This window comes from Sitodiplosis mosellana, unplaced genomic scaffold, assembly GCF_009176505.1.
Source record: "Sitodiplosis mosellana isolate CC-2019 unplaced genomic scaffold, AAFC_SMos_1.0 Smas_scaffold_6181, whole genome shotgun sequence".
Lineage (NCBI taxonomy): Eukaryota > Metazoa > Arthropoda > Insecta > Diptera > Cecidomyiidae > Sitodiplosis > Sitodiplosis mosellana.
Window position 1 is genome coordinate 3,881,193 of NW_022601422.1, and position 26,541 is coordinate 3,907,733.

At 35.9% G+C, this 26,541-nt stretch overlaps 1 protein-coding gene across 4 annotated transcripts; it reads right to left on the reverse strand.

Annotated features, from left to right (window-relative positions):
* Nucleotides 1-9: 9 nt before the first annotated feature.
* LOC129576166 (guanine nucleotide-binding protein G(s) subunit alpha) lies at nt 10-26,541 on the reverse strand. Of its 4 annotated transcripts, none has more exons than XM_055460821.1 (10): nt 26,213-26,541; nt 10,908-12,809; nt 10,718-10,814; nt 10,461-10,581; nt 10,215-10,343; nt 9,945-10,124; nt 9,651-9,775; nt 9,284-9,357; nt 8,918-9,064; nt 10-8,816 (listed from the first exon to the last, which is right to left on the reverse strand). In XM_055460821.1, exons 2-9 carry the CDS (start codon nt 11,187-11,189, stop codon nt 8,918-8,920), a joined length of 1,155 nt encoding a protein of 384 aa, XP_055316796.1. In that variant the 5' UTR covers nt 11,190-12,809; nt 26,213-26,541; the 3' UTR covers nt 10-8,816. The 4 variants fall into 4 exon arrangements, with proteins under 4 accessions (XP_055316796.1, XP_055316799.1, XP_055316797.1 ...); XM_055460824.1 differs by lacking the exon at nt 26,213-26,541 and adding an exon at nt 25,082-25,096; XM_055460822.1 differs by lacking the exon at nt 26,213-26,541 and adding an exon at nt 12,871-13,687.

Here is a 26,541-nt window from a genome sequence, read left to right on the forward strand (position 1 = left end):
TTGATTTGATTTTGCTTTGCAATTTAGATGTAATTTTTGTTGTTGATGCTTCTTCTTCTTTTTCTTCTTTTTCCAGTTTTTCCCTTAAGCTTTGGTTTTAGGTTTTGTTGTTGTTGCGAAAGTTGATTATACATTCTGTTTTGTTGTGTTGGTTGTTGCATGTGTTGTGTAAATGTTTTTGTGTGTGAGAAAGAGAGGCAAAAAGAATCTGCTAAATGTGAGCAGAATGCAAACAATTCTCTGGCCACATGATTGTGTGCGGTAGATTCTCTTAAATGTTTTGAATGTTCTTCTGTTTGAAATGGCTTTTTTTTCATTCAGAATATCTTTGGTTTACTCGATTTTCATACATCTTATTTCTTTGTCTTGTTTTGGGTTTTTTTTTACACATGAAAAACTATTTCTAATTTCTAAATTTTACATTAAATGTATGTTGTTGTTGTTGTTGTTGTTGTTTGGTTTTATTTTTCTTCAATCTTCTTCTTCTTGTTTAAATATCTTTGTTTTTAAGTTATGAAATTAAGAGCAAAGTATGAAAACTTATGGAAATAAGGAGATCGCACCGAATGTCCGAGTGTTTCATATTTCTTCTCCTCTTTTTTTTCTTTCAACATGAGTGAATGAATATAAATTTCATGTATTTCTCTGGTTCAACGAATCTGGATCGTGTGGCTTTTTGTCCCCTATACCTCAGGCGCTATTGCCTAGGCATCAAATATAATCGCTTTTGTATGTGTTCGTTTGAGTGTGTGTGTGTGCGTGTGTGTCTCTTTCGGGGTATTATGGTGAATTTGTATGTCGACAGCATGAGCAACGGAACTGAAGAATGAACGAAAACAGTTGTTTTTTTACTCGAACTTTTCGAAAAGAAAAGTTCTGATTTCCTTCTTCGTGCCGTAGCTTCACTAAATGTCCCAGTGCTATGGATGCGGCTATAATTCGAATTTCCAAAACAATTTCACTTCGTGTGCGACAAAAGCCATTTACTTCTTCAAATTAGTTTCTTTTTTTTTCTTGTTTCGCTATAAAATTCCATTTTGCTGGAGAACATCGAATAAAAATTAATTATTGGTCATTATGCATAATAAAAATTGCTTTTGATTCGATTGGTTTTTCTGCCCATTTTTTTGCTTGTTCATGTGTTATGTTCTTTGTGAAATCAAAGTTTTGGATTCAATTCATCTCTCTTCGCCGAACGACAGAAGAAAAACAGAGAGGACAAATTACATTTGCAAGGATTTTGTGCATACGTTGTAAATTATAGTAAATTATTATCAATGTTTGAATGGGAGAGGAAAAAAAAAGAGTCACATTGTTAGAAAATGATTTCGAGTGGATGCTTTTGTGCGTGTATCAACATGATTTTCAACTACATGTTTATAGCTGGCAAACAATCGATTTTATTTTCAATCCGACTAGAGGAACGTGAACAACGGAAAGAGAGAGAGAGAGAGAGAGAGAGAGAGAGAGAGGGGAGGAAGAAAAAAAGCGATTTGTTGCTGCTGTTGTTATTGTTGTTCTTTTAAAGGGCATTTGCCAAATGACAACTGAAAAAGAACAGTGAAAGAACAAACGACAGGGAATTTTTCAAATTTGTTGCTATATGTTTCGGTTGCTGTATTGCTGTTGACTTTTGCTTAATGTGGGAAAAAATACAATGAACGCGTACTTTGATGGCAGCGTCGACAAAGGCAGATGAAGAGCTTTCTTTAATGACAGTGAAAGAGGAAGAGGGACAGAGACCGAGTGAGATTGAGGGAGGAAGAGAAACAGAAAGAGAAAAAGAAATAGGAGGATAGAGACAGCGCAAGAGAAAGATATATGATAGTAGCATGAGTGAAGAGACAGTTCCAAAGGGGTGGGTTGGGAGAATGAAAGCAGTGATTATACAGAAATACAGGATGATATTGAAAATAAAACAACGCAAAATTAAAATAAAATAAAATAAAATACAATATATTTACTATGTATTTACAATAAATAGCTTCTGTTTTTCTCTCTTCTTGGTAATTATCTTATTACTTGAAGATTTATTTGTATGTGTTTATTTTTTTTTTTCTTGTTTTCAATTTAAATTCTTCTCTTTGCAATTGTTTGCTTTTATCTTCGTTTGTTGTTGTTTTTGTTGTTGTTATCTATTAAATTATTTTAAATCGAAGATTCTTTTTGTAATTGGTGTATGTGTGTGTATGTATCTGTTCAATTTGTTTATATCTTTCAATCATTTACTCATCTTATAAACTGATTTCGGAAGCTACTGTGCAAAAAAGCTTTCTACAAAACTGGGTGTTTATTCAAAGGGTAGAAACAAAATAAATGTAAAATTCAAAATATTTAAAAAAGAAAAAAATGGCCAATTTTGCCTCACATGATGACAATTGGTATTCATCCGTGAAGTAGCTATGCGATTGCGTTTTTAATTTTTAAGTTGTGTATGTGTGTGTGTGTGTTTGTCGGAGATTTGACCCACTCAAATCGTATCACAAAACAAACGAAAATCGTTTGTCGAATACTTTCTTTTGCGCTTCGTCCAACATCAGTGATACAGCTTACAACCAATCAATGTCGAACACCGATGACTTTTTTTTTCTCCTTTGAACACCATGAAAAATGACTACAAATCCCGAGCTTTTACAACGAAAAACGTTTTCCGTTTTTGAACGATTTGTATAATGACAAAGTCGGGCGTTTCATGTTGCTGTATTGTGTTCGAAGGTCACATCCAGAGTTAATTTTTGGTTCAACTCGACCGATGCTTCTGTCGCTTGCAGTTCCGGCAACGCGATATGCAAGGGGAATCGTTTATTTGCGTTTGCATTTGCAATGTTGTGGATGTTCGGTATTGAATTCCATTTTCAATTCGAACGTTTTTTTTTTTTTTTAATTAAAATTTCACAAAGAACTATTCTTCTCTGGAAGGAAATGTGGATTTTCTACAAACTCTGTCTCATCGTAACATGAAAAAAATAAAATGATTCAAAAAAAAGCCAACCAAATATTTAACTTTTCCCAAAGCCAATCCCATTCGACGAATGGGTATTGCCAATTCTTGTTTTAGTATCGATTTTGTTCTCTTTTCAACAGTATCGAGTCTATCAATTTTCCACAGTTTTGATGTTGAAAGTAAAAGAATTGATTGCTTCTAAAGGCACATAGACAAAAAGACCTTCTCTGTTCGAATGAATCAGTTTGCAGAGATTTCATTTCAAATTGTTGCATCAAAGTTTTTTTTTCTTTTTTTTTGTTCTGTCGAACCAGCTTCCGAAGTATATTCAGCGGGATAGAAAGAATGATGCACATGAAAAGGGAATGAGCCCCAAATGGTTGTCGATTTGCCGGGTCAGTGCAGTCAAAAGAGCAGCCATTGATTGAAATTGTTTCGGTAGAAAGCTGCGCATGGCGTAACAATAATAATAATACAAATAAAAAATAATAATAATAATAGTAATAATAACAAGGACTCATTTGTTGTGGGTTTTTTTTTAGCGATGATTAATAATCATCGGATTCACTAGTTTCAGTTTCTTTGTATATAAATTCTTCTCATTCATTTTATGCTTTACGTACAATGTGTATTCAACTTTAACTGGTTTGTGATTTCTTTGCCGCTGTTGCTAATTACTGTGGTGTTTGTCTTTTTTGTAGATCCTCATTATGGAGTTCGATTACTTCGTACATACGGTTGAATTGTGACTCACTAAAAACAGAGTTTCTCTTACTCATTGAGTGGTTTCGTTTAAATTTGGGGCTTTTTCTGGAGAAAATCACAATTGTGATTGAATGATGCTTCTAAGAAATGATGCACCATTTCGAGCTAAAATTCAGCTATAAGAGTTGCACATTTGCAGGGAAGAATGGGGATTTGTATGTGATTTTCAAGTGCGCAAAAGCAGTTAAAATTATTACCTAATCGAAATGTTCATCAATTGTACACACCATGGACAGCACAATGAAAAAAAAAACAATGAAATTCAACGTAAATTTACTTCATACAAATTGCAAGACAACCAACCAAACTGTAACTAGACGAGAGAGAAAAGGCATCGCACTGAAAATATTCATCTTCTTTCACATTTGCTAGTTTTGTTTTTATTTGGTCATACTATTGTAACACGTATACAGCATATGGAGAAAAAAAAATAGATTAAAAAATCACCGAAAAAAAGCCCGAAAAAGAAACAAGAGCTAGTGTGTTTTGTGGCTGTAAAAATGTTCAGTCCGATTTCAATTGCCATTTAGCTGAATGGGTGTTTTGGGTGTTTGTGTGTATTTCTCTCGTTCGCATCGTCTCTGTCTCGCATTCAATAATAATCAGCGTTAATAGATCGTCTAATTTCCGTTTAAATGGCTGTGAAGTGTGATACATTTGAGCGCTCAGCAGCGTTTTATGTATATTTTTGTTCACAATTCATTTGATTCTTCACTTTTGTTGAAGGTTCCTCAATTACTCTCGGTTCGTTCAATGTGTTTGTGTGAGTTTGAGTGTTCGTTTGATGTGTTTGCGTGCAATTTTGAACAGAGAAAATGGGGGAGAATGCATATTTCATATTTAGAATATTCATATTATGAATTCTCATAGACTCTGAGCTGCACATTGGTTTAGCTCGTTTCATGCAAACCACCAAACATTGAGAGATTTCATTGCAGTTGTTCAAGCAAAACAGATTGGCTCAAATGGAATGGCCACATGGAATGGAAATTGATGTTTTAATGAGAAATATATTATGCGGATTTTTTTTTTCTCTTTTTATTGAATGATTCAACTATTGACACGATTTTTATGTTTTTTCACAGCAATCTGATAACAATATATACGCGCACCATCACATCAGTGCATCATTATGACTGATCGACTCTCACTTCATCGAAATGAAAAAAAAAAAAAAAAAACAAAAAAGATCAACATTTCAACAGAAATTTTATAAAAATTCTAAAAATTGAATTCTAAATTGGATCGCCCACAGTGCATTCTTATTCATTCTATTCTCTACTTGAGTTTAATTTCATGGTTTTGTTGTTGTTTTCAAACAAAATGACAGGCTGATTAAACATTCAGATGACTTTGTCGATATTGAAAATTAGCAAAAATCTCCTAATCAATTTCATTGATAAAAAAGCTGTCATTCCACACGGTAAAGGTGTCACATTCTACTGGTTGCTCCTGATGGCAAAACTCAAAATTTTTCTGTTTTATAAATAGAACCGATTTGAATAAATTCAATTCTCCATTGCAAAACAATTGAAAATGAAAGCGATTTTTAGCTTAACTGTTGTGTGGTCCATCCCTAAATGTCAATGAGTTGAAATGTGATTTGTGTGTTGTTCAATTTGTGTGCGCATGGTTCCTCTATGGTTTATTTTTTTTTTTTTGAATGAAATTATGTGAAACAAAAAAGGCAGAAAATTGCATCATGGATCGTGGCGATAGGTGATTGAAATGAAATTCTTATGTAATGTGCACCAACAATTTCTCGGCTGGCTCTCTCATTGAGCTGTGTGTGGCTATATCAACAGAATCTCTGCATGAATTTTGTTTATCATGATACAAAAAAAAAAAAATGCGATTGTGCATAATAAAAATTTGTATGTTGTGCGCCATGGAAATATCGATAGCCGAATAAGAATAAGAAGAATGTGGTAAAGCGTTGTGTGATCTAAAATACAATGAAAAAATTCAAAAGAATGAAACGAAAAAGAAAATAAACAATTCAATTTGGTTGGCCGCTAAGAGGTGTACATTATGCATTGAACGAAGAAAGCTTTCGAGCAACACCTCCAAATCGCGTGTATCACATTGATGTGTGTGTGTTTTTTTTCTTCTTCCTCTTCGAAATGCCAATGGTAATTCTCAGTTTCATCTTTTTGCAACAAATTTCGTTTTTTTTTTTCTTTCTCGAATGGTTCTTACAATGGACTAGAATGTATCTCCCTTTTAATGTCACTGTCTCTGTGCCGGTTTGTGTTTAAAACAAAAAGCAACACATTCAAGGCATATGGAGCGCTGTTTTAGTTTCAAATTTAATTGGAACATTCTCTACAGCAGCAACAACAACGAAATATAAACAAAACATAAAAATAAACCAAAATTTGCTCAGCCAATTACTGGATCAGCCTTCGCCGATTCAAAGAAAACTTAGCAACTTCGATTCACTTGTATTAAAATTAGGACTTTAAATGTCTTGAATAATAAGCGGCGGGTTTATTGGTAATTATATATTGCGTATCTCCCGTTGATTTCAACGGGCTGTATTTTGGGCTTTTATCTGGTTGTTTTTTTTTTGTTGTTGTGGTTGTTTTTTGTTTGTCGTGTGGTTTATTTTGGAGTTTCTCTTGTTTTATTTCACAAACAAAACGAACAACTCCGGCCACATCATCGCACAATTTAAAGAACTTTTTTTTCTTCTTCACTTGATTTTAGTTTTTGTTTTGTTTTTATTTTTTTTTTGACCATAAAAATAAATTATTACATGAGATGTGTTTGGTCGGATTTTGGTTTGAAGCCATGAAACGTGCTTATTTCGAACAACGAACAAATAGAGGTCGTCGTGTCCAAGGAACAATTGCCTCTGTATTCACATTTCGAATTGGTTGAGAATTTAAACAAACAAAAAATGTTCTCGTTAAAAAATAAAAAAATAAAAAGCTCAAAATATGCGATAAACGGGCCCATGTTTCGCTTATTTGTGAATTACTATGTAATTTTTTTTTCCCTAACATATATATATAGTATCAATTTTTTGCCAGTTTTCGACTTAAATATATTAAATGTATCGGTCACTGAATGAATACCGGTGAGGTGTTCATTATTTGTTTTGTTAATTTTAAGTGATTTTTATGCTGGTTTCTTTCTCCTTCCTGTTTCAATTCCACAAACACGACTTTTCTCGGATTTTCTTTTTATTCGTTCATTTTTTTTTAGTTTGGTTTTATTTTAAAAATAATAACTCTTCTTTTTTTTGTATAACTCTGTCGTAATTGCTGTTATTAGTTGCACATGTGTTTAATAATGCACGCTCTCTCTCTCTCTCTCTCTCTCTCTCTCTCTCTCTCTCTCTCCTTCTCTGTTTATCTTCTCTATAACACAACGGAAAAACTAAAAATTGGTGCAAGATTTTGCTACATTCTTATTGGTTCACTCGGATTTCGAGTATATTTTCGAATGAAACAGAATCTTGGAGGTAACACAAATGGAATTTCTTCGTCTTCTTCGTTTTTCGTTTTTTATTTTCTCTATCTGTTTATCAATCAATCGGGCACTTTTCAAACAACATGTTAAGAAATAATAATAATAATTTAAAAAAAGAACTAAACTGAATAAAATAAGTTGGTTTTATTTCCACATTCTCATTAAATTCACGGTTTGTGTTTGTTTCTTTTAAAAAAAAAAAAATGATTTGAATGCAACTGTTGTTGTGCACTGTGCGCAGTGTTGTACAAAAGGACTTGAAATTTATTTGGATAAAGATAAGATATTTGTGAAAAATCATAAAAATAATTTAGATGAAGATGAGATATTATCTTATCTATCCAATAAAAGATAAGATATTTTTTTCCAATTATTTTTTAGTTATCTTTGATATTTTTCTATGAGAAAATCGAATTATCTTCTAAATTATCTAAAAAATTCGAGATAGATAACGAAAGAAGTATTCAGATAAGATATCAAGATAGATGACCAATCTGAGTGACCTAAATCAGTAAAGATAAAGATATCATCTTATCTTATCTATCTTCATCTTATCTATCTAAATTTTATCTTTGTACAACACTGACTGTGCGCATGGAAGGCCAAGAAATGAAGATGAAGACTGATTATCGGCGGCTTGTTTTACACTTGATCGATCCGTTTGTGTTATTTCAATGTGTATGTATGTGTATGTAAGTGGCCGGGATCGATAAAATGAAAACTGATGAAGAAACTGATTTTCGGTTGCTTTTTTGCTTTTTTATTGCATGCATTTCAGTGTTTGTATTCTTTTTGGTTGGTTTTGTTGGTTTTTTTTTTCTTTTACTACAGCATTTGTCGATGAAAATCTCTTAATTGGTTTGATTCCTTTGATTGACACATTTGCTTTTTATTAGATTTTTTCTAACTCCATTTTTTGCTTGCTTTCTTTCTCTTGTGTTATATTTTGTTGGTTGTTTGTTTTATTGATTTGCAACTCTTTTTTTTTTTGAAGTGGTTGTATATGTTATTTCTCTTTTGTTTTGATACACCCTGCATTTGTTTTTTTTTTTTTAATAATTTTTTTTCTCTTACATTTCTTTAAATATATCTTTTTTGTGTATTTATTTCTATTTTCAGTAATAATTACAATTAAATATTACTTTACAATGAAAATTTGTCGTTGAGCGATTGCTATCGAAACTATCCACGAGCCAAATTGGACGAATGTCTCTAATATGCCAAGCACACAACGGAATCCCAAGCCAATCAATATGACATCGGGATTTTCGCATCGCTTCGCTTCTTTTGCTTCGATCACACGATCATCAATTTTGAAAATGGTCAATTGCGACTCTTCTAAATTGTTTCTTGCTTCGTTTTCAACGTGTGTGTGTGTGTGTGTGCGTGTGTGTGCGTGTGTGTGGCTCTATAGTGCGAATTCATTTTGGCAACTCGCTCATAGAACGTCCTAGAGCAAATGCTCAATAGCAATTTTTCACTCAATAACATTCAATGATAATTATATTTTTATTTATATATTTTCTTCTTTTTTTTATTCATTTATTTATAAATTAATTACGATTTTATTTTTGTTAGTTAAGTTTAGTTTAATGACGATATCTTTAAAATGAACTTGATGTACTTCTATCTGAAACGGAGGCGAAAAGAAATGAAATGATTAAAAATCAAGACAAAAATTATTTGGTGACCGTTTGTTTGTTTCTTCGTGAGTCAATGCCATTTAATTACCTATAAAAGTTCATATTGACGAAGATGCATTCTTTGAATAATATCTCGACAATCATTGAACACCCTTTTTATATTTTCCGTATCAACGGCACATGTAAAGTGTGGATAACAGTAATGCTTGCCATCTCCACTGGCTGTCGATATACGCTGCAATGGCAAAAATTGTTTTTTAGTTTTGAAACAATATCAACTATAAATCGTGTAATTTTGAACATTGAGTTGCATAATTAGATAATAATGATTGGTATTAAATACATTTCAAAACGAAAAAAATTATGAAAAAAAATTTCAACATTAATTCCGGGGACGATGTCAATAAAATATTCACATTACCTAATTAAAATCAACGTAAAATTAACAACTTACCAGAAATTCATCTCGAATGAAATATTTTGCGCGTATTACTTCTGGATCTTCGCCTGGCTCAATTAGAGCATCACCTAAAATAAGAAAGTTTTTTTGGTTAGTTTTATGCGGTTTTTCGCTGTCATCATCACCTTTTTATAGCAATTTTAATCATTTTCATTCTCAAAAAATGGAAATTCTTATTTAATTTTATTTAGGCTATCTATTCATTTAATAACATTTTTTATGGGAAATGTTAATTGAATTTTAAAAACTTTAAATACTAAATAAAGTAATCTTATTTGTGTACTTCAAATTTCAATTATTCAAATTAAAATTCGATCCGCTTCACAAGGATGAAAATATTTCAACAATGCATGTGACTTACCAGGTGTTTGATATCTATTAAATTCAGCAAAATAATCTGATAATTTGCTTTTAGCTGCTTTTATTTTTTCGGCTAATAAATCCTGTTTGTTCAGGAAAAGAATGACCGATATTGTACGTAACCATCTGCAAATGAATTAATTTGGATTAAAAACACTGATTTTTTCTTCAAGGATTTAAACATTTGACGCTAATTGATAAGAATTTTGTTAATTCTTCCGGTCGCAAACCCGACGCACAGATTGTGCAGAAAAAGGATTTTCTGAATCGTTGATTATTGAACTAATACAATTACCTATTATTCCAAATGCTTTTAAATAAATCAAGTGACTCTCGGAGTCGATTTTGTGTTGGATCTTCACGAAGAACCATGTTATAGCTAGAGCAGGCAGTTACGAATATAATTGCTGTGACATCGTTGAAACACTGAATCCACTTGCGACGTTCATCACGCTGGCCGCCGACGTCAAACATACTGCAAGGAAGGAACGTCAGTCGTTTTGTAAATTTCATATGAACCAAAATCTGAATGTATTTATATGTTGGCCCATCCATTGATACTTACTGAAAATTAACTTTATCCACTTGAAATCTAGTTTCGAATATTCCTGATGTTAAAACACGACATCGTAAGATGTCTTGCTCGGAAGGAGTGTAATTTGGCTTTTTCACGACACTGACACGATCTAAGAAGCTGTTGACAAAGGTGAAGATAAACAATGTCGTAAGTATTGATTCTCGAGTGAGAGCGAGATAGAGCGAGGGATGGACAGATCGATAGATAGACAGAAATCATCTGTCTGTAACTTACTATTTTGCACAGTCAATTAATTGATACTCGTTTGATCGTTCGAACGTTTGTTGAACGCCACGATCTTTCCACAGTTCTTCTGTGTGCTCATAAAATTCTGGTGGATAGTTGAAGTCAGGCCCTGTTGTTGTTATTGTTGTTGACATGGAAACAAAAGCGAAACAATGCGATTAGATCTCTTTGACACATAATGGGAATGAGAATGGCTGGGGAAATGATAGCATTGAATTGAATTGAATTGCAAATTATGTGTTTACCTGACGCATAATCCTGAATGTAATCGACTCTCACTTGATTTTCTGGTTTTTCAAGAACTATAGGTGGATTGAGTGTGCTCATAGCACCGGTAATTGTCTGCCGGATAAAAAGAAAAGCAAATTGCGTTATAGTTTTAAATCCTAGCTACAAATATCATAAAACCGGAAATGAATCATTCCTCCCCCTTACCAAAATGGCATCACGAATATTCTTTTTAATATCTTCTATTTTTTGCTTTCGCTCTGTGTCCGAAAAACCGTTGACGTGCAATATTCGCATTTGCTTGACGATGGTCGATTTGCCCGATTCACCGGCGCCGAGCAGCAATAGACGATGTGTGGCTCGATACACTTGTTTGTCTTTCTGTAATTGTTTTGTGATTGCATCGCTACGACGTTTTTGACTTTTTGTATCTTCTGTACTACTATTGGTTTCGGTTTGCTTTGATCCGGCTGAACCAAAGCAACCCATAGCAACAAATGGTGTCCACCAACAGGTGGCCGCGTTTTCTGGTGATGTGTCGGGAGACTCGGTCCCCCTTGTTTCACCGTTACGAGCCAGCCTAATGTAGGTTTTTTGCGAACCAAACCCTTGTGTGAATCGATGTGTTGGCCGTTTGTCTGCGTCGTCGCTCTCTCACACACTCACACACGGTTCGCTCTTCTCTGTCTCTCACACTCTCTAGCTCGCCGTCGTTGTCGTTGTCGTCGTCGTCGTCGTCGTCGTCGTGACACTCACACGCCAGATGCGCTTCGAACGAACCAATGCGACGGTGATCGTTCGAGGCCAATTCACTTGTGAAGGAATAAATGAGAGTTTTTTTCCGCTTTCGTCTTTCCAGTCAAATGATAATAAATGACGTTCACTCCAGCAGCGGGAAAAAATGTTAAGAGACTATGATTCAAATACGCCGCGCGTGGTTAGTTTTCACGTTGGCGATCGTTCGATCGGCTCTATCTTTTTGTCCGAAACAATTGATATATGTAAATACACAAACGCACGTGCGTACGAAAATTTCGCATACGCACCAACCGCAAACACACAAACTGAACAGGAAGATCCAAAGTTATTTGACTTATTTTACTGTTTTATGATGACGCCAAGTGTAAAACGCTGTGTAATTTGAGCTATCGTTTTTCGCTAGTTTTTAACTCTATTTTTTTCTTTCTTTTTCGTCTTGTTCTTGTTTTCTTTTGTGTATGTATGTTGTTCAACGTCGATATTTGTTGGCTCCCCTGTTCGAAATTGTCGAAATTGGTTGTTTTCTTAAGTCGATTTGTACATTCATTAGTTATTGTTTTGTTTTATTTTCTTGTTGTTGTTGAATTCCATTTGGGCTTTTGTTAGCACTTTAGTGATTTTGTGTTTAGTGAACGAAACGCGTTTCATTAAAAGGGCTTTTCTTTCCCTCTCGATCACTTTTTCCCTTTTTTTGTCTCACTGTTTTTTCTTTGTTTCAACTTGATCTCGTTGATCGTTTGTTGCTGTTTCTCTATCTCACACACACGAGATTCCAGTTTTGCTTCTCTTACCGCCTTCGTCGTCGTCGATCGATCGATCTTTTCTGTTGATATGCTGCTTAACTGATCTTCGATGACCACGCTTTGCTTAGTCTTGTCTCATTGTTTCTTATGTAATGGTTCTCTGTTTGTTCCGTGTGTGTTCTATGTGCCTTCTCTTTTTTTCTATTCGCCGTTGCTGCTGTCTAATATTACTCTCTGGTTGCGCTCGCGAATGTGTGTATGCTTTGTGTGTGTGTGTATGTGTGTGTGTCTGTCTTCGACAAACAGTAGATGTGCGTATGCGTTAATTATTCAATGAAAACGCAACAATTCGCCGATTCTCCAACCGCTTCTGTCCGTATTCTTTGCTCCGTTATTATGTGTTTTTTTTTTCGGTTACAACTGTATGGTACACACAGGCGATTAAGCTGATTCAAATGCCCAAGTAATTCATAATTTCGATGCTTGAATAGATGCTGTCAACCCAATCCCATATGCGGCTTTCAAATTTCGTCAATTTTATTTTACGTTTTTCTCCCGTTTTTTTTTTCCTTTCTTCCTTTTGATTACAATTGCTTATCCACGGGTTCTACAAGAGAGAAAAAAATTCCAATTAATTTTTGAAATTAAAATGTAAAAAAAAAAATTACTCATGAGAAATGAATACGTTTGACTCGCTTAGAATATAACACACACACAAAAAAAACGGCTCCATTGAATGCGAAAGTCATCGAAGCAACGGCGAACAGAAACATTTGGTGTAGGTGTCAATGTCAATTTTACAGTTTTAATCAAGTCATTTCAGAAAACGACACTTATTTTCATTTACTTTATTTTACAATGTGTCAGGATACGATACGTGGTTCACATTAGTGCAAAAAAAATTGTTGCTTTCCGTTCGATTCGAAGCGACCTTTTCACTTAATCGTGAATCATTTTTCACGTATTTACACGTTATCATGAATTCAATGATTCAACTGTACCTATGATAATACTAAATGTATTCGTTACAACAAATTTTTTCCGAATGAAAATTTACTTTTTTTCTATGGGAAGAGATTTTTTTTTTTTGAACAAAACTATAAAAATAAACTCTTTTGCGAAGAATCAGCGCGAAGCTATAGTGAAAAAATTGCGGTGAATGGAAATTTATCGAAAGATGAGACCGAAACAAATGTTGAAGTTGAGCAAAAAAAAATTGTCGAAAGCAAACTGCGCGCGCGACAGAGATCGATTTGTGTTGTGCGTTTTTCACTCAATTGAGTTGCGTTTACGTGTGCACGAATGATGATGCTATGCACTGTAGAAAAAAAAATCGTAAAATGTGTCGAAATGTCCTCTAGCCTCTAACTGTAATATGTGTACAAACATAGTTGAGATATTAGATTGGTTTACATTTTCACCTCAGCGCATTCTCTTTCATTCATTCGGTGAGTGTATGCATTCGCTTGAGTCTCTCTCTCTCTCTCTCTCTCTCTCTCTCTCTCTCTTTCTCTCTTTCTTTCGTTCTTTTTCTACGCCGGTCGTGTGTTCGTTCGTTTTAAGTGTATTTCGAATACATTTCTCTCATTTTATCTTGTTATTTACTAGTGTTAACATACAAACAAACACTTGAATAAGTGGTTGTGTCTCTCTCTCGCTCTCTCTGTTTGTGCAAGAATTGAGTCAAGTTCCGTGAATTTATCCTCGTTATCGAAATGCTGTTGACACAACACCTTTTGGAGTATTGTTTTTCTGTGAAAAGGGCAAAGCCCAAGTAGAAAGAAAAAAAAAATCCACGGTTTTTCTTTTCAAAGAGATGTAGTTTAAAAGGGCTCGTAGTATGCTTGAGAAATGTACAGAAATATCGATTGTTCTCGTCGGAAAACCGGATCAATTTCAATCAAAATCGGATCAAGCGGGTTGATTGTCATGCCAGTGATTATTATTATTCCATCCAAAACAATGATTGAGTCTATTGGAATGGAGAGACAATTTTCAAAACAAGAAAGAGAGAGAGCGAGAAGGTTGGTCAGCAATTGCTGTGCCCACAAACAACTACTGTCATGAATTGACTACATCATCGAATATGCTGTCACAGTTATTGTTGATGTTTTTCTCGCTACTGCTGCTGTTTAATTGTCGTTGTGGTTTTTTGTTTTGCTCTGTCAAATAAGAAATTGCTTTGACAAAGCGTTTGGAATCGGGTGAACAGAAAAAGAGTGCAACAAATACACGAATAACAACAACAACAAATGAATGGGTGTCGGTGTGTACGGTTCATAGTCAAAATATTGTGAAGTTGCGTTTAATCATTTGAATATTTTTGTCGTCAGGAAAGATACATCTCATGTTCGTTCAGTGGATGTCATATCATCCTCAGTTGTCATTATTTTTGTGCTTTTTTGTCTAGCTCACTTTTGTAAGCTGGCTTACTTTCGCATGAAATTTCATTTTATAAGTGAAATTGTAGTGTATATATATATACGTGTTATTCATATTCCGCGTGCGTAACAGTCGTGTTTCACACACAAAAATAGACAGCCACACACGCTTTTGACGTATGTTCGGTTCGTCTTTCATGTATGAATTGATGAAAGGAAGTGAAGCGACACATCTTCCTTCGAAGCTCTCTCTCTCTCTCTCTCTCTCTCTCTTGCCGACGATTCCGAAGCCCATTTATTCCGAAAATATATATTTGCGTACGACATATATCAGAGAATGTGACCGAAACAAAATAATGCCCTTTCGATGTCCATTGGTGACATTCAATTTTTCTCAATCAAATGCATCACACGCGTCAATGAGAAAAGGAAGTGAGAGAAGCCATAGATCGAGAGAGAGAAAGCGAGCGAAACATCTCGAATCACAGTGTGTGTGTGTGTGTGTGTGTGTGTGTGTGTGTGCGTGTGTGTCGCGTACGAATAATGTTTTGATGCTATCGATCAACAAGGAAATGATTGAGATGAATTAGAAGCATATAAACATTAATAGTTATTTTCAATCCATTACGATGTGTGTTTTTTGTTATATTTTGGTTGCTTCTTTATTTCGTGTATGACGAAATGAATGTGGCCTTTTGTTCCAATCAACGCTCTCGATACTCATTCAAAATACATCAAAAATCGAAAGACAACGCAGAGCAACAACAAGAAAAAATAATACAAAAATATAATAGTCGATTATTATGACGAATAGAAGATGGATTCGTATTGAGAGTGAACGAGAGAGATCGAGAAGAGAGGCAATAACCCGAAAAAAAAGTGTCGCCCAATATGCTAAAATAAAATTTGCCACTTATACATATGTCTGTTTGCTCCGTGAAATAATAACATTTTCAGTGTGTTTTGAAGCGAGCGAAAGAGAAAAAGACTGAATATCGACACTCGAATGATCGTGTGTTCGTTCGGTTGGATTTTTTTTTCGGGAAGCGTAAAGCAGCGTTTGCGTCTCGTTCGTCCAACACCCATTTATGATATGTGATGTGTGAATAGTTTGAAATATTCAAAGTGTTCACGAATAATTGGAAAAAATTGATGAACAATAGGTTTGGTTCATTTAAATTTTAATATACCAATGCAAACAGCCTTCTCTCTCGCTCGCCTAGTAATATGCGCAAACATTTTTGTGTCTTGGCTTCCATCGTACAGCGTCGTGTTTTTTTTCCTTCATTCTATATTTCATCTTCGATTCTGCCGTGTATGTTTTCCTCCATACACACTTTTTTTTAATATTTCGTTGGCTCTTTTTTTTTTAATTTAACGGGCGCGCTTTTTTTCATCTCTCATTCGCTCTTTCAACTTGTAGCAAAAAATATTTTTCCCATGAATTGTTGTGCAAAGTTTCAAGGAAAAAACAACAACAATCGCACGTCAACCGAGAGATGTTCTTTGAATGTTTTGTGTGATAGAAAGAGAGAGAGATGTGCGCGTGAAAGGCGTCGATGTATTGCCCAGCATTTGACATTATGTCATGTAGCGCATTCGACTGTGGAGCAAATAAATAAAAAACCACACATACTCATTTGTTTTTCGGAGTAGAAAAAATCGCTATTTTAAATGATCGAAATTCAAACAGATCGTCGACTTTTCGACAATCAAAATCGTGCGCGCGCGCGCGCGCTATTCGATGCTGTCATTTGTGCAGGCTCAGTTACTTTGAAACAATGTTATCGCAACACACTACACATTTCAACTAATGAGACCAATAAATATGAATTATCGATAAACATCGTGCGCGCCGCGCTCTCAATATGCACAAACGAACAAACAAATGATGACCAAGTATCGATTTCATGCACACAAAATTGAAATGCGGGCGTACATTCTTTTTTCTGACTATTCTTTTACTCGAACTCTTACTCTCTAATTGTGTGTCTGCACCCATACTCCAAGCTTTAATTACAATTTATCCACGGCCAAACGGAATCTCAACTGGCGAATAAATTTTCGAATTGAAATTTTAACCCATTCTTACACAAACACACTCTCTCTCACACAGAAACACACACACACACACACACACACACACATTTCAATGTGATTTATTCCCAATTTATATTTAGCAGACGAAATGGCAGCAGCAGTGCCGCTGGTGAAGAGGAATGGATAACCTACACAACAAAGTTGCATTTTTCACCACCTAATCGCATCAATTCAGTGAATCGCATTTGGTCCGAAAGTCAAGCCCAGTACATAATCAATTGTGAATTCCAAATGGTTAATTTTCCGCCTCTTGGCCGCTCTCCCTCGTTCTCACTTGGGCTTACTGTATGTTGGTGCGAAACACCATCACCAGTGTGTATATGCGGAGCAAGAGAGACACACACACACAGCGTGAGAGACAGAGAGAGAAAGAGAGAGGGAATGAGTCCACCGAATGGAAAAAAATTTGAATGTTCAACTGGAAAAATGTGCAGGCGTTGGGTGTTATAATGATGAATCGCATGGATAACACATGAGTTTTGCTGCAAATGCTAAATGATATTGAAAATAAACACGAGAGCGTCGTTAGATCGAGTATAGCAACAATTTGTTGTGTGGATGCGGTCAAGGAAGCTGCATTTGGGGTATTTGTACATGGAACTAGAGCCGCTGGTATATGGCAAAATGCATTTCAAACAAATATTTTCCTCGTTTTTCTTTTCGGCTCTCCATTGTTTGTTTGTCTCGTGTGCCCCGAAACGGCACATCCTCGTCCGCAGTATAGTCGTACACACGGAACCAGGAAAAAAAAAGTTCGAATGTTTATTTTCTGTAATCAAAAACCTATTCGTAAGCATCGCGATGTGAATTTAACGCCACCCTCTCTCTCTTCTTTTACATGGATGTTTTGATTGAAGTGAGGCAATAAAATGGAAAATCAAATGTGAAAAGAGGAACAAAAACGAGAAGTAAAAAACACATATACTCAACAACAACATTGAACCGTAGACCATAAATGCAAGCAATGATACCTTGTGAGCTTTAGATTCGAACGGGATTTCGTTAAAACGCTGACCCTGTTTTATTCCCATCATCTAGCTAGACAAAGTGATATCGATCGAAAGCTCTTGAATTTTTCTTTATTGAATGGCTTGGCTGCTGCATCTGATCATATTCAAATGAGCGCACGAGCGGTGTGGCGCTCACGCCTGTTTCCATTCTGAGTGCACACAACAGCAAATCGATTTTGTGCGATTCGATATTATCATTTTCCCTTTATTATTGCTTCTTTTTGGCGGCGGAATGAAGCTAATTAGAAGCTATGCGTTCGTTTTGCTATCAAAGATCTTGAGTACCTTTCATTCTGCTTCTGTATCAAAAAAATTTCCTGCCTGTGCTCACAAATACAACACTATTGCATTAAACTGTGCGGTCCATTGGTACATTGGCACATTGGGTATTCAACTACTGCAACTATGCAAAAGCACACGCTACCTTGACAGCAGCGGCACGAATATATGTGCAAAAGCATACAATGCATAATCGGCACAATATTGCTACGTATTGATTAATTAAAATATCGGCCAATTGATGATAAACAATGACCAAATTTGGTTGTTGGTGAATTTCGTTCATTGTTCACACACATTGCACAAAATAACTATGTGTTTTGCACAAATGAAGGAGTTCAATGGCGCGCAGAATTAGAAAAACCACACGATGTACGATGTACTCTGGTTGAGAAAAAGCAGTGATCTTAAATGAAAGAAGCAGAGGGAAAAAAAACAACAGCAGAGGGCCACATATATCTACGGGCATGCCGAACAGTATCTATATGATTCACTTATTATTGATCGAACGGTGTTTGCAAGTATTTCGCTCTTTATCTCTCTCAACGATGTGTGGTTCTCGCACACGGTTATTCTAAGCTTACACCAGCTGCAATTTCTGAGCGTGTGAATTGGGTTGTTGAATCGGGGAGGCTTTTGTTGGGGCGCTCGCGCTCTCTCCCTGTCTTTATCAACAGCTAAAGCATACACATTGAAGGAATGTCTCTATATTCCTCCCTATCATGAACCGAAGCGAAGGAGAGAAAGAGAGTGTGCGTGGGTGTGTGTGTGAGTGTGAAAAAGAAGCATTGTGATTGAGGCTCTCTACTCCAACGTGAAACAACAGAGTCCATTTTCATCGCAGATAAAAAAACCAATTTACTATCAATCTATGTCTACCTGAATTGAAACGACGGTGCGCATTGAAATGGTTCAGCCTCGATTGGTGTTGAGTGAGAGAGCAAAAGAGGATATATATACGTATGAAAAATGTCACTTGCTTTTCACAGAGACTCAGCGACTCTTTTTTTAGACACTCTCATATACCGCACTCCGATTTTCACTGAGACTCGTTGAGCTCAGACTAAAATGTGTTACTCCTGTAGTAAGAGAGACAAGGAGGGAGAAAGAGAGAGAGAGAGAGAGAGAGAGAGAGAGAGAGTGAGAGCTATTAGGAAAAAAATGAGAGAAAAAGGGAAGGACACACACAGCCTAACAAAGCCATGCAACAGACACACACGCATACTCCAGCGATAAAATATTGGAGCAACGGTGAGCATGTGTGTCTATTGATGTATGGTAAGAGTAAGTGTGTTTGTGAGTGACAAAAACTTCTGTCAAATTGATAAAAATGCCTATTCGTACCATTTTGGAATGTTCGTAATGTATGGCGATATGCATTGGTAATTTCAACATATTTTGTTACAATAGACACAATACACCGTTATATATTCTGCACGTTCCACGACAACAAATCCCATTGAATTCTCGAATCGTTCGTTCTCATACAGGGTGTGTGTGTGTGTATGCGCGGGCGCGCCACAAAGCTCCGTCCCGAGTTAAATGTGTGTTATCATCACCTCAGCAAAGTGAAATCGGTGCGAGTTGTTTTGCTGCTACTGCTGTTTTTGCGGGTGGATGGATTATGTGGATAAATTGTGAGGCAACAGCAGATCAGCACCGTGGCACATCGACTGTAATATGTGTGGCTGATTGCCGGACACCCTATAAGCGTTTAGTGTTTTAAGCACACACGCAAACCACCACCAGCAGCAGCAGCAGCAAACACTCATACAAATCGGAATCACGTTTCTTATATCACACGGCGCGCACCATCACAAACCAGACCACATACTGCAAAGGCAAGTATTGCCAAGGCATGAAGGAGAGTGAATTGGAGAAAAGGCGAACCAACGAACAATAAAAAAGATTGGCTCATTAACATTTTACGCATATTTCTTTTCTCGTCATACAAATATATATATTTCTTCTCGTTCTTTCGTTTGCTTTGACCATTTGAAGTGTCGCAGAACCATACGCACTGAAACTTTTCACGATTTTCATGCATTTTTTTCCCTTTCTCTTCACACGAACACACATAGACAATGCTTAAAGAAATCCAATTGAACGATGCGCTGGTGTTGATATAGCTGCTCAATGCTGGGTTTTTTCTTCTTCTAATTGAGGCAAAACAATTAGAATTTTTTTTTGCAGATGAAATGCGAGCAGAAAGAAAAAAAGGACACAAAGCAAGCGAAATCATTGTTTTTGTCAACTTTTGGAGGGATTCCGAATCATCTGCACTTTACATTGAGTGTCGGGTGTGCGTGTCGAAAGGTGCGAACAGTGTGTAGTGCGATCAGCTACACACGAATATGTCAAAATATTTACATGTTTGCCAACGCATACACAGGCATCGAGCGGGCAAAAGAGAGCGACTGATAGGCGATTGGTGGCACGCGTTAAGGAAGTACAAACAGGCACTAGCAAGTACTAACTAGTACGCCAAAATATGATGACAGCCATTATTATCAGTTTGAATGCTGCTGCTGCTGCTGCTGCTGCTGTGTTTGCCCTTTTTACATTCATTTAAGCTATCTCGTATCATGAATAATACCCAGTTTCATACAAATTAACTCTTTTTTTCTCTTTCAGTTGAATCGGCTATTTCTGAGAATAAAAAACCATTTCATGCTCCGGTTGCCCAATTAATTGCATATTATACCTTTATTCCATTTTGGGTTATTTATTCAATTTTGTATTTGTTTTATGGAATATTAAGAAAGTCTAAGGTGGCGTGAGAGCAAACGAGATGAGTAAAAATCAATATGTGAATATTTTGGATGGAAAGCCTTCTTGAATATTGGCATCGAACGCATATTCACACCTAATTCACCTCTCAATCCCGTTCTTATCTCTCGCTCTCTTTCTCGCACACAACGAATTATGGGCTTAGGATGAATTAAGGGCATCGTTTTCATTGCACTCTGAATCACTCTCTGAATAAATACGAAAACCATTCTTTTGCACTCGTTCATTCTCTCCTTCAATCACTTTCATATACTCGTGCTCACATTTGCTCTCTCTCTCTCTCTCTCTCTCCCCCACTCCATTTACATCAATGAATCGTTTTGTGTGTGACGTTTCGAGTGAATGAATCGCATCGATGGAGAAACAACAACAGCAGTAGCAGCAGCTCAAGCAACAGCTCTGCAAATGTCATACATGCAGCTGTTCATGCATATGTCTATCTCATTATCTAAATTGAAATTCAATAGCAATACGTTCCCTCTGTATGTATATGTGTGTGTGTGTGTGTGTGTGTGTGTGTTTGATTTTTTTTTCTCAGTTTCATCGAACTGTTCGACTCACAGTCGATCATTTCACAATATTCATTGGTTGAACGCAAACAGAAAAGCGAGTCAAGCGAGATAATATAGAGAAGATTCGTTGTTATTTCGACATTGATTCTACACGCACATACACCGGTACATAAACACTCATACACAATTAATACTTTGCAAAAGGGTGAAATTAATTAGCTTGCCATTATTCACCTCAAGTGGCGAGGAATTATCGAGCCGAAATTTGCATGTGCAAGACTATTTATGCGCTGCGCGCAAAGTGTTTATAATTCAATCACTTCTATTTCAATCATCTTCACATGTCAATAAATTATTTATCGTGGCTCAAATGAATGTTGGTGTGATCGAACGAGAGGGATGGGAGGCGGTCGAAGAATGTTCTTTTCGGTGGGTAAAAAGTGTGTGAGAACAAATCTACGCTGCAAAAATTTCAACTGCATTATTTGTAGCTAGTTCATCGCTATGAATCTGGCTAAACTGGAACTAGAATTTTGAATTAAACTATAAACTGCATAAATTGGGTCTATACAACGAACAATAATGAAATAAACGATTACAATCAACAACAAAGTTGGGTAAGACGATGTTGAAGCGATTTTAATGCGATTAGATTAGAGTCTTGGTTTGTCTTGGAGAGCTTTTGGTTCTAACATTAAAAAAAAGCAACGAAAAAAAAAAACGAGAAATAAACAAATCGACAACGACAGCAGCAGCAGTAGCAGCAGCAGTAACGGCCAAACTCGGCCAGATTTAATGAGCTACATGCGCGCATATAGCATTAGCAGAGGCTGAACCGATTTCTTTTTTGCTCTGGGCCTTGCCACGATTGATTCACTTTGAGGACAGAATCATCTCATTCTATCAAACAATTTAATTCAGTAGTAGCAACTCCCTGGGGGCCTGAAATGGCGCAACAATTTATTTCGATATTTTTGCATTTCACCTAATTATATAAATGTGAACGGCTAGTTCAGACCGTATACGCTCGCGTTTCGTCCAGGCGAATGCAACAAAGTCTTCGCCGTAAGTCGTCAGAACGGTAAAACTAATCAAAGGATTTTGATGGATCACAAAAAAGAGCACAATGTGTTGGCTAGTGTAATAAAATGAATTGAAACCGAATTCGGTTCCGTTCTCGCTGTCTTCCACTTTCTTTTGTCAGAATCTTACTGCGAGCGAGCATTGAGTGGAAGTAAGAGTGTGAAGCTCTCCAAAATCGAAGGAACAATCTCAATTAACAGGCAACGGCAACGGCAGCGGCAGCAGTAGCACAGAAAAAAAAACTCAAGCGATACAAACGACAAAAATGTCACGCAAATATTAAAACATACAGGAGAAACGACGACAACGACGATAAAATAGATTTTCTTCGGTTCAGATTTATGGGTAGTTTGCTGTTGCTAGCGTACGCTATTGTTGGTCTTTTTAAAGAATTATTTATGTTTCGTCCAAGAGTAGCAGCGCTTTTTTTCGCCTTTAATTGATTTTTTTTCGGTCAGTTCCAATCAACGCATTGTTCTAAATGGAACATTTTTAGAGTGAATCTAAATTTGCTTATCGTGCCGAGAAAGCGGGATAGCAAGTGAGAGCGACAAAGAGAGGTTTGAATGTGAGCGAACGAGCGGGCAAGTGAGCGAGTGAGCGAGAGAAAGAGAGACCGATTGTATTAGATGACAAGAATGAGCGCAAAAAATATAGTGTATATATATAATAATATAGAGTCAATCTCTCACTCTCACTAGGCGAATGGCCCCGTGAAGAAATTTACTCCATTTTCAGATAACATCAGATAATTCTCAAAATAAAAATTTCGTCGACGAAGTGAAGAAAATTCACAATCAAGCACACGCACATACATCTGCACATGGTCGAACCGTCGTCGTTCGACACACTCAGACTAGTAGCAGCAGCAGCAGCAGCAGCAGCAGCAGTATTTCAGCTAGATATGCTCATCGCACACAGATATCTATGTTACGTACAGCGATTTGCTCGCTATAATTCCTGCTGCTGCTGCTGCTTCTCATCATGATGATGATACTGTGCGCGCGTGTAAGCATGTGAATGTGTTCGTGTATTTGTATGTGAGTATGATATACATATAGATTCTGTTATTGCTGTTCTGCTGATCAATTTAGTTAAGGAATTAGAAAGATAGCAGCACGGAGAGCGAAAGACCCACAAAAGCGTGGAGTTCTCTGTTCATGATGATTTGCGAGATGAAATCGCCTGAACGGGCAAAAAGGCAATATTATTGTTATACATGTATCATATACATATAGATTTTTTTTTCGTGTTAAGAATTGCAACACCTAGCGCGAAGAGGAAAAAAAAACACAGCACAATAGCGATGGTGCGCATTTTTCCAATGCGCTTTTGCAATTCTTGTCAATAAGTTGCGATACACACTGGAAGAATTTGAGCGAGCCGAGCGAGCGAGCTAACTAGCTAGCTAAATGAACAACGAACGAGTGAACAAATCGCAAGATTCCCTTGATTGCTTTGTCAATACTTTGTCAGGTCGAAATCACCGAAAAAAGAGCTTAATCAAGCACTACACTCGCTCTCTCTCTCTCTTTCTCTCTCTATCATTGCTCGCGTACAATCAACAAATGTTCACACACCGTTTTGATGAATATCCGCTTTGGTGTCGGCACATTGGCCGTGAATCTTTTTGGCTAATTTTTTCTTGCTCGTTTTTTCGTTTCATTCTCGATTCGGTTCAATTCTGTAGCCAAGTGTATGTATCGATTAATGGAAAGAGCTTAGTTGCAGTCTAATTTTGTCCCGAAATATATAGATATAAAGCAACAACGAACCGAATAAAAAAAAAACAACAACAAGCAAATGCTCAAACGACAACAGCACACATTCGACTTTACGGAAACAATAGCTATGGCACCGAAATTCAACACACCAATCAATACTGACTTTTACTTTCAATCCGAATGAAATGAACGAAGCAAAAACAAAAAAATCAACAATAAATTTGGTCGCTTTCATTTGATAACTGTGCACCGGATTTCAAAATGCCAAGCTTTTTGTTCTCGGTGTGTTTTTTTCTCGATTTTTTCTCTTTTGAATAAACGGATGCATCTTCAATGAAGGAAGGTGCATGTGAGAAATCCTTCAGATAAGTGTAAACTACGAGCTAAGCCGAGTCAAACCGAATGACACCTAAAAATTCCAAAACCTTTTCACACCAAAATGACAACGAAAGAGAGAAAATTTCGTATTTTATTTTTCGTCATTGTCGTTGCGGTCGTCGTACAATCACACTGACAACGATATGTCTGTCATACACGATTTTATTTATGCACAGATGTGATGAAAATATGGAACTATATCAAAATACGAGTAACGCCTTTCGCAAGTTTATGTCATGGCATATTAGGTGCCATTCAGCTCGCTTCCATCACTTGGTCCACCGAATTTCGGAACGAAATGAGAGGGAAAAGAAACGGTTCTCTCTATTTTTTTCGCCTCTCTTTCTTTCTTTCTTTCTCTCTCTCTCTCTCTCTCTCTCTCTCTCTCACTCTCTCTCACTCTCTCTATCATGGATTTTCGATTCGTTGCCTCTCTGAGAGTCGATGATTCCTTAATCTTAGAGTTTAAATTTCTTATTCGATTTTTACGAGAAAATTTTGCTTTTTCTTCTTCTTCTTTTTCCGGTGGTTACACGCATATATATAATTCAATTCATACATACGATTGTGTATACTTTTTCGTTTTTGGTCTCTATGTGTAATTTGCTTATTTGTTTCTTACAATTTCTTTATATTTTTTTTTCTTCTTCTGCTTTTTACTTCTTTCTCATTTTGATAAATTGACACTAACACGCACCACACACAATTTCCCTTTACTTCACGTAAATCGTCATCGACGTCGTAATTCATTTTGTCGTCGAAAAAAAAAATAAGCAGTACTTAGATAATTTCTTTCTCTTTTTTTTCTTCTTCCTCTGTTGTGTTCATTATTTTATTTCATACATATATATGTATACTATATGTAGTATGTGCTATGCAGCTATTCTTCACATTGCTACCCGATCTCTGTATATATCTATATCTATATATATATATATATATATATATATTAAATGAAATAACTCCCATTGACTTTGTGATGCAAATGATTTGTTGTGCTTCGATGAAGATAGAAGAAAACCCGAAAAAAAATTGCTTGCTAAGTTTTACGTATCCAACAGTATATTGTGGATACATGTACCGCGATGGAATTTCGTTTGGAGCGTATATTTGGTTAAAACAAGCAATATATGTATATCTATATGTATTCATATATATATATAGATAGATTCAAAGGCAGGTACAACAATGTGAACGAAAGAGTACAATTTCACTGTATAGCAAAGGAAAGGAAAAACTACCGATAGTATCACACATTGTCCGAAATGAACGAACGAACAAACGGAACAAACGAATCAAATATTTAGGAAAAGAAAAAAAAGAGTGTGTGTATCGTCGTCAGATTCGGAGTAACAAATCAATGGTTTCGCGAATAGAAATGAAAATGGTTTATTCTATATCTAAAATAAACTGCTTGATTTTTTTTCTCGCTTCGATTTCTTCCTGTATTTTGCGGACATTTTTTTTTTTTTGCTCTCGTCCAACACAAAAATTCGATGGAATCGAAATCGAATGATTAAAAACGAACAAACGAACGAACAGAACTTGAAAGCACACACAATTTCAACTTGTTTAATTACATCGAGAAATCGTAATGTCGTTTCACTCTTCTTATTTTATTATCATAATTTTTCTTCTTCGTTTTTTTTTTCGCTTCTGTTGATGACTTTTTTCTGTGTTTGTTATACTCTAAACTTTTACTTTATTTTTGTACTTTTAAATACGTATGATTTATATTTTGATTTTGCTTTACTTGATTTCAATTCTCTCTATTCTTCTTTTTTTTGCTTCTTCTTCTCTCGTGCACCTCTTTTTTTTCTTCTCTTTTAATGTGGATGACGATCAGTAGCTGTGTCGTCGTCGTTGTGTTGTTGAAAAAAAAATATCACACCAGAAATTGTAACCAATTCTATGAAGAATTTTTTTCGTCAACTACTTGATTCTTTCGTCTCTTTTTTTGTAACTTTGCTTTTTCACTTTCTGCAATCGGGAAAATTTTTGTTATAACACTAAGAGAGAGAAGTTAATATGGCGGCAGCAGACGGACCGAATATTGATGAATATTGGTATTAAGTTAGTTGC